Source organism: Chiloscyllium plagiosum, unplaced genomic scaffold (assembly GCF_037043375.1).
Source record: "Chiloscyllium plagiosum isolate Xiang-an unplaced genomic scaffold, Cpla_swu_hap1 HiC_scaffold_12, whole genome shotgun sequence".
NCBI classification, from domain to species: Eukaryota; Metazoa; Chordata; class Chondrichthyes; order Orectolobiformes; family Hemiscylliidae; genus Chiloscyllium; species Chiloscyllium plagiosum.
In genome coordinates, this window is record NW_028270150.1 from 54,571,622 (window position 1) to 54,580,495 (window position 8,874).

Genomic DNA, 8,874 nt, shown 5'->3' on the forward strand with positions numbered 1-8,874 from the left:
AAATAGCCAAATGTTTTGACAGTTGTTGTGAAAGGATGGGTGTATGAGGTAAATTTGAGGTTAGGGTGCCAGGTGAGTGATTGCTACAGGTACATCAAAGAATGAGTTGAGGAGGGTTTAGTGATTGTCAGGTTTTCTTTGTGGGGGGGGGCGTAGTAATCAGTTTAGATTGGAGAATGGGTGATTGTAAAGGGTCTGTGGTAAATTGGGGGTTCAGCTTAACATTGGATTTAAGTTAGGCTTTTATTCATCTAACATTTTCTGGGGTGACCAAAAATGGAACAGTCTGAGTTTTCTGCTTTTGACAGATTCTTCTGGAGGGTCCCACACATGGGCACATGAACCATTGGAATCTTTAACCTCCTGGGAAATTTCCATGGAGATTCTGATTCCACGTAGTTCTGGCGTGCAACCTCAATCTGTGATATTCCATCAGAATATCTGGGCCATTCTTAGACTTGTAATTTTACATTTAACTGAGTAAAATGTACTCATTTTACTCAGTGAGTGGAAATTTTTTAAAGTTATAATTAAATGGGTGGAAAATTTCAATATTTCTGAAGTTTATCTATTATCTGTTGTTTTAACTTCTGGAATAGTTTTAGGGGGAATCATTTAGATTGGATTTTTTGTATTTACAGGGTGCACAATGGGTCGTGTAATTAGAGGCCAGAGAAAGGGTGCAGGCTCTGTCTTCAAAGCTCACGTGAAACACAGGAAAGGTCCTGCAAAGTTGAGAGCTGTGGATTTTGCTGAACGTCATGGTTATATCAAGGGTATTGTCAAGGCAAGTATTCATTTAAGAATGGAATTTTTCTTCAATCAATGGAATTAAAGAAATCATAGAATTATACAGCATGGAAACAGACCCTTCAGTCCGATTCATCTATGCTGACCAGATATCCTAAACGGATTTAGTCCCATTTCCCAGCATTTGGCCCCTATCCCTCTTAAACCCTTTCTATTCATGTAACTCGTCCCAATGCCTTTCAAATGTTGTAATTGTACCCATCTCTCTCTTCCCCACCCCATGTCCTCTGGCAGCTTGTTCCATACATGGACCAAGCTCTGTGTGAAAAAATTGCCTCGAGCTTCTTTTTAAATCCTTGCCTTCTCATCAGGATAAAACAATAAACGTCTTCAAAATCACAGCTGCTTAAATAGGTAAATTTACGGCAGAAATAATTATAAACTAATTAGATTCCTGACTTATTTTGCAGGATATAATTCATGACCCTGGCCGTGGTGCTCCTTTAGCAAAGGTGGTGTTCCGAGATCCTTACAGGTTCAAAAGGAGGACTGAGCTGTTCATTGCAGCAGAGGGTATTCACACCGGTCAGTTTATCTACTGTGGTAAGAAAGGTAAGGTGTGAAATTATATTATGAGATATATATTAGTGTGTGTGTGTGTGTTGTCTACTTCTGAAAGTTAATGAATTTCAGGGTTTTTTTCCAGGATGGCAGCTGGTGCCTAGTGGAGTTCCACAGGGCAGAAGTGGGTACTGCAGATGCTGGAGATTAGAGTCAAGATTAGAGAGGTGCTGGAAAAGCACAGCAGGTCAGGCAGCATCTGAGCAGCAGGAAAGTCGATGTTTCGGGCAAAAGCCCTTCATCAGGAAAGGGCTGATGAAGGGCTTTTGCCCAAAGTGCCGATTTTCCTACTCCTCAGATGCTGCCTGACCTGCTATGCTTTTCCAGCACCTCTCTAATCTTGACTCTGAGCCCCAGAGGGGTCAGTGTTGGGATCACAACTGTTCATGTTGTTCATTAGTGATCTGGACAAAGGATAGGTGGTAGGTTAGGTGGTGTTAAGAAAGCAGGGAGGTTGCAGAACAACTTGGGCATTTAAGATGAGTGGGCAAAGAATTGCAGATCGAATATAATGTGGAAATGTGAGGTTATAAATTTTAGGAGGAAAAATAGAAGCATATACTATTTTCTAAGCGGGGAAAGGCTTCAGAAATCAGAGGCAGCCCTAGTTCAGAATTCTCTGCAGGTTCAGCTGGCGGTAGGGAAGGCAAATGCAATGTTGACATTCATTTCAAGAGGACTAGAAAATGAGCAAAGGTGTACTGCTCAGGCAGTATAATGTGTTGGTTGGACAACATTTGACATATTGTGAGCAGTTTTGGACCTCCTCTCGGGAAAGATATGCTGGCATTGGAGGGAGTCCAGTGTAGGTTTAAAAGAGTGATCCTGGGGTAAAGGGCTTGTCATATGAGGAGCAGTTGAGAACCCCTAGGTCTGTACTTGATGTAGTTGGGGGGGGGGGTTGGAGTCTTAGTCCGCTCTACGCTTCCACTAGCAGGGAAGACTCGGACCTTGGGACACAGCCTCGGTGAAAGGCTGACCTTTATACAACTGAGATGAGAAGAAATTTCTTCAACCAGAAAACGATGTCGCATTACGACAGAGGGCTTTGGAGGCATAGTAATTGAATGTATTTAAGACAGTTTCTTAATACAAGAGGGATCAATGGTTGTGGGGAGAAGACAGGAAAATGGGTTTGAGAAACAAATCAGCAATGATTGAACGGCAGAGGTGACTTGATTGACTCAGTGGCCTGATTTTGCTCCTGTATCTTAGTCTTATGAAGTTATTTGGTAAATAATTTAATCAAACAGACCAGGAAAGTTCTAGGTTAACTCTGGTCTTATCCAATTACTTCTCAGAAAAGGTAACTATTGAAATAAAGTTAGAAAGATCCAAGTTTCAAAACTTTGACATCAACTTTTATAAAATGTGAATGGAGATTTTGGGGTGATAGAGAGATGTAGTAGCAGCAGCACAAATTCCAGATCAGGAAGGCAGAGCGGATTGAGATAGCTGTGGAAAATAAGGTTAAGGCTAATCCAAAAACATTGAACAAGTACATTTAAGAGCAAGCAATCAATTAAAGAGAGATTAGGACCTATTAAAGATCAGAGGTCATTTTTGTGTTGGACCTCAGGAGATAGGTGAGATTAAATGAATATTGACAATTTTTACTGTGAAGAAAGAAGTGGAGGCTGGAGACCTTGGGGAAATATTCATTGTTTTGAAAACAGCTCACATTACAGAAGAGCAAGTGTTGGGGGTATTAGAAAATATGAAGGTGGGTAAATCTCTGGGACCTGATCTAGTGTATTCCAAGTTGTTGTGGAAGTTAGGTGAGAAATTGTGGGGCCCCTTACAGAAACATCTGTACCATCTGTAATTACAGATGAGGTGCTAGATTGCTGGAAATTGGCTCATGTTGTGCCTTTATTTAAGAAGGAATGTAAAGAGAAGCCTGCAAACTAGACCTGTGAGTCTGATGTCAGTGGTGGGCTAGTTGTAGAGGGTGATTCTGAAAGATAGGAGTTATATGCATGGGGGAGGGGGGGAAACAAGGAATGATTAGGGATAGTCAGCATGGTTTTGAGAGAGAGAGAAATCATGTCTCTTGAACTTGATGGTTACTTCTCTTAAAAAAAAACAAAGAAGATTGAGGGCAGAGCAGTAAGGTTTCACATGGTGGACTAATCAGTAAAGGTCGATCACACTGGTTTCAGGGTGAGCTTGCCAGCTGGATACAAAATTGCCTTAATGACAGGAGATAAAGAATGATAGGAGAGGGTTGTTCTTCGGACTGGAGGTCTGTGACCAGTGGTGTTCTATGGATTGGTGCTGGGTCCAATTTTGTTTGTCATTTTACATAAATGATTTGATGAAAACATAGGAGACATGTTTAGTAAGTTTGTGGATGACCTCAAAATTGTGGTGTAGTGTAGAGTGAAGAAGGTTATCTAAGATTATAAAGAGGTTTGTTGGGCTGAAGAGTGGCAGATAGTTTAAGTTGGATAAATGCGAGGTATTGAATTTTGGTAAAACAAGTGAGGGCAGGACTTGTACCGTTAAAAGTAGTGTTGTAGAACAGAGACTTAAGGGTTCAGATACGTAATTCTTTCAAGTTTACATCATATATAAATAAGGTGGTTGGGGAGGTATTTGGCAGGCTTGCTTTCATTGCTCACTCCTTTTGAGTACAGGAGTTGAGACGTTATGTTGAGTTTTTACAGGATGTTGGTGAGGCCTCTTCTGGAGTAGTGTGTCTGGTTCTGGTTACCGTGTTACAGGAAGAATATTATTAAGCTGGAGAGTGTTCAGAAGAGATGTTGCCAGGACTGCGTGTTCTCATCTGTAAGGATAGGCTGGGACTCCTTTCACTAGAGCGTAGGAGGTTGAGAGGGGTATAGATAACGTGAATGGCAAGTGTCCTTTCCCTAGGGTGGCAGATTTTAAAATTAGGGGGCATATTTTTAAGGTGAGTGGATAAAAACTTAAAAAGGTATGAGGGGCAAATTTCTTTTGACACAGATGGTTCATGTGTGGAATGAACTTTCAGGGGAAGTGATGGATGTGGGTCTAGATACAACATTTAAAAGATATTTAGAGAAGCACATGAATAAGAAATGTTTGGGATATGGGCCAAGCACCAGGCAGGTGGGATTAATATAGTTTGGGGTGATGATCAGCATGGACTTTTTGGACCGAAGGGTCTGTTTCTCTACTGTATGACTCTAAATCAGTTTTTCAAGCATGACGCTTGAATTTTCTGTCGTCCCTATCTTGAGTATAATTGCAACTGAAATAATGCATCTGTCAAGATACATTATTCTTCAATCTTTTAATACTTTGAAGTGATGCTGTACTCCTTTTAGTGCTGCCTTGATTACCTCACGTTGCATGCAGTTTTGGCCGTGCTTTTAAAAGGGTTGGAATGAGTTTTTTGGACATTTGGAAAGTGAATGGGATTCGTACAAATAAACACTTGGATGTTCTCCAAATGCTCTGTCTTTGAGGCCATCGAGTATACATTTCAGTTGCCATAAAATCTGCAGTGCCTGTCTTAGTGTTGCTGAACAAATGCTCTCCAGTCTCACTTAGATCTGGCTGCCAATTTTTTTTCTTTATCTGCACTTGCACCCCTCTTCACCCAGTCTCATCCACTTCACATTTGTGGCTTTTTACATTCATGTTTAACCTGGCATCAGCAAGAAGCAGGGTGTGTGGGGACACCATTAAAGGTTAAAACAGTTAATCAATGAGGCTACCTTTTGTTTTTCCCTGATGGTCCCATATATAACTGGTTCCTAAATAATGTCTGAGTAATGTAACTAAGCAGAGTACTTGGGCAAAACATTTGACATTCACACCAAATTTGTTGACTCAAACTTTTTAAACTTTTCCTTGCTTGCAGCTCAATTGAACATTGGAAATGTCCTCCCTGTGGGTACTATGCCAGAAGGCACCATAGTGTGTTGCCTGGAAGAGAAGCCAGGTGACCGTGGCAAACTTGCCCGCGCCTCTGGTAATTACGCCACAGTCATTTCTCACAATCCTGAGACTAAGAAAAGTCGTGTCAAGTTGCCATCTGGTTCTAAGAAAGTTGTTTCCTCAGCGAACAGAGCTATTGTTGGTAAGATTTACTTGACAATTTTTACAAAGTCCTTCGAACAATTCAGTTGACTGTTAAGCCTAAAAATATTCAACTCATTCGCAATCATTGCTTTCAGCGTGAACTACATCCAAAACTAGGAAGAGGGCCACACTTGCTTTATAGTATTTATTGTGTCTAAATATTTACACAAATAAAAACTAGTTCTTTGTTTAAAATTGTTTAAACATTGCTTTATCATCTTTTAATAAAGGTTGTGCATGTTATAGTTCATTATGTTGTCTAATTTAATTGGTTGTATTTGAGAAAAAATGTTTCAGTATGATATTTAGTTATGCACCAGTTCGTACAATAACTGCATTTGGCAACATCTTTGAAGTGATTGGATTTCTAACTCAAGAATATTGAATAACATGCTAATTATAGTATAAAGTATAGTTATGCTAGTTAAGTATTTACATTGATTGCAGGTGTCGTTGCTGGTGGTGGTCGTATTGATAAGCCCATATTGAAGGCGGGTCGGGCTTACCACAAATACAAGGCAAAGAGAAACTGCTGGCCACGTGTTCGTGGTGTGGCTATGAATGTAAGTGATACTTCATCTCCTGCTGTTTTTGCCTCACTCTTTGTAAACTGCAGATCACAACTTTTCTGCGGGCACCTATGTGAACCTACATTGTTCCCTTGGATACTGTTATCTTTCAACCTAAAAAAGCACCCTCAACCTCAACACACTTGCAAATCCCTGCTCCAACTGTCTGCAGCCAATCTTTCCCTCTGGTTTTTGAATATGTTGTTAGCTCACATCCATTTTTCCTGGCACTCAGGATTTGAATACTTCTGTTCTGATGAAGACTCACTAGACTCGGAATGTTAACTCTGCTTTATTCTCACCGATGCTACCAGACCTGCTGAGTTTGTCCAGCAATTATTTGTTTGACTTCCAGCCTTGGCAGTTCTTTGTTTTATTTGAATGTCTCTCAGGTTTCTTATCCTCTCAAATATGGTCTCAACCCGAGTTTCAAATCACATTTGCTGTGACTCAAAGTTCCTTGTCCATTTGATTTTTCTAGTCTGTGGTCAACAACAGCAGCTTCATTTATCAGTTCACTCCCTTGTTCAAAATTATAATGTCCTCACTTTTGTTCTATCTAGCAAAACTTCAGATGTTCTCTTCCCATAGTGTAGCTTCTGAAGTTTACAACAAGCAGTTCATGGTTGCCTGATTATTGCTTATTTACTCTCTGTTCCATTGTAAGAAAATTACAGACATTGTCAGGTTCCACAAGAATGTCTATTCTTCCAGTTTTGCATTAAAATGACTGTTGGCAACTTTGTCCTGCCAAGAGGTCTACCATCTATGGACTGTCATACCCCCAAACAGTTTGCTCTACTGATAGCAGCTATGTCTTTCGTCATGAGCTTGGTGGTCCCTTCAAACTTCTATTTCTTTATCCTTTTCAGCAAATTCAGGATTATTCCTAAACCTACCACTTGAACCAAGATTTTAGCTGCACCCTCTTTTTAACCTTTTTGACTTGGTGTCAAATTTGGTTTGATTGTGTATTATCATTTTTCTATGTGTATGCAAACTTTTGTTAGTAACATGCTAATCTAAATTAGATTTGGATTATAATTAAGAAGTGTCCCTTCCATTCACACACTAACTTGCTTCTCCAGATTGGACATGACCTGACTTGTATTTCCATTTGCCCTGGTGCAATTTAATTTTAAAAATACATGTACGGAGGCTTGAAGTAGTTTACCATTTAAGATCCAACTTGGCTGGACCATTCAAATCATTGGTGTAATTTGCTCTAATTAGCCAAAATTGCTTACTATTCCTGGATTATGATAGTTTGCAGCATTATATTTGTATTCTTTGTCTTAAACCCATTTCCCTTTATTCATAATAAGTGCAAAGAATTCATGTTACTAAGATTACCTGTCTCACTACCTTGTCAAGTTAAATTTCCTCTCCAGTTCCACCACAACCCAAAGTAATTTCTATGGTTTTTAAAGTAGGTAAACTTTTTGCATGTACACTATTTAGCATCTTCCAAATTTCTTTTGATTCAGCAAGTATTTGAAAAAAAAAAGCAACTCTTGCTCTGATTTAATAATCATGAGAAAGGGAAATCAGAATCTGCTGATGACATCTCTACAAATGTAGTTTCTATAACTGAGAATTTCTCATTGGGAAATGATATTTATGTAGACTTCCAGAAGGCATTTAGTGAAGTATCTCATATGAGGCTTTAGCTGAAGTTTATGGGATCAAGGGTTAATTATTGACCTGGATAAATAAGTGAGTGGCAGGAACCAGAGTAGGAAGAATGGACAGACATTCTATTTGGCAAAATGTGATCAGTGAAGTCCTGCAAGGGTTACTATTGGATCCTCAACCTTTCATTATTTATGATTAACAAAGCTGATGGTACCCTTCCTAGTTTGTTGATGACACAAAGATCAGCAATTTGGAAAATAAAAATTAAATTAGAAACAATATTGATAAATTGTGAATTTGTGGTACTTCAGACCTCAGAGGCTAAATGAAAGGTTGCTGACTGGAGACTAAAAGAAAAGAACAGGGAGTTTTAGTGAAAATAGGCCCAGAGAGACTGGAGATGAGGAAGTACAGAAAATTAGGATGTATAAGTGACTTGTTCCAGAGGATGCTACGTCTGCTGTCTCCTTAGAAAGAGAGAGACCACTGGTGGTACTTGAATCAAAGGGTCACTATACCTCCAGTGAGGGGAAGGTTTCAGCAGGAGAGTCCTTCCTGTTAATGCAGCTGGTGTGAACAGCTGCATCTATTCTATCTTGTCTGTAGGATCAGGAGTACTGGACAGATGAAGTACAAGCCCCAACTGGACTGAGTGATTGATTTATTTCCATACTCTTTTTTAAATAAAGAGCTTTGCCAACTGTAGAAATGTACAGGAATTGGGGGTATAGAATTTGTGAAAACCATTTTTTTTCTTCCATAGCCTGTAGAACATCCTTTTGGTGGTGGTAACCATCAGCACATCGGGAAGCCATCAACTATCAGAAGGGATGCTCCGGCTGGACGTAAAGTTGGTCTCATTGCTGCTCGTCGTACCGGTAGACTGCGTGGTACCAAGACTGTCCAGGAAAAGGAGAACTAGTTTCTTTGTGTATTTGCATAAATTTGAAAAATAAATATTTTAAAAAAAAAACTTGGTTGTGACTGTAGCTCTTAATCTCTGGGCAGTGTTGATGGGTGATTTGACTGCAGCTTCCCAGCAAAGTATAAGCTCTCTAACAAATAAGCAGGTGGACTGCAAATTTAGAATAGTGTGCAGTCACTGACAAAACTGGAACTCTATGGTTGAGAGGTTATTAAAAATATGCTGGTTCATTACTTTGAACATCAAGGTTAAATTTGGTTGTATACAGTTAGAGCAGTTAGGAGGGATTTGTATCAACCTTGC

The 8,874-nt window shown here is 39.6% G+C and overlaps 1 protein-coding gene across 1 annotated transcript; it reads left to right on the forward strand.

Annotated features, from left to right (window-relative positions):
* Positions 1 to 641: 641 nt before the first annotated feature.
* Positions 642 to 8,621, forward strand: rpl8 (ribosomal protein L8). The gene is made up of 5 exons (XM_043700851.2): positions 642 to 787; positions 1,221 to 1,362; positions 5,222 to 5,440; positions 5,890 to 6,005; positions 8,410 to 8,621. Exons 1-5 carry the CDS (start codon positions 650 to 652, stop codon positions 8,566 to 8,568), a joined length of 774 nt encoding a protein of 257 aa, XP_043556786.1. The 5' UTR covers positions 642 to 649; the 3' UTR covers positions 8,569 to 8,621.
* Positions 8,622 to 8,874: the final 253 nt, after the last annotated feature.

Coding starts and splice junctions, on each gene's coding strand:
- rpl8 (XM_043700851.2), top strand. CDS start 650: ATGGGTCGTGTAATTAGAGGCCAGAGAAAGGGTGCAGGCTCTGTCTTC. Junction 788..1,220: donor ATATCAAGGGTATTGTCAAG/GCAAGTATTCAT, acceptor CTTATTTTGCAG/GATATAATTCATGACCCTGG. Junction 5,441..5,889: donor AGCGAACAGAGCTATTGTTG/GTAAGATTTACT, acceptor CATTGATTGCAG/GTGTCGTTGCTGGTGGTGGT.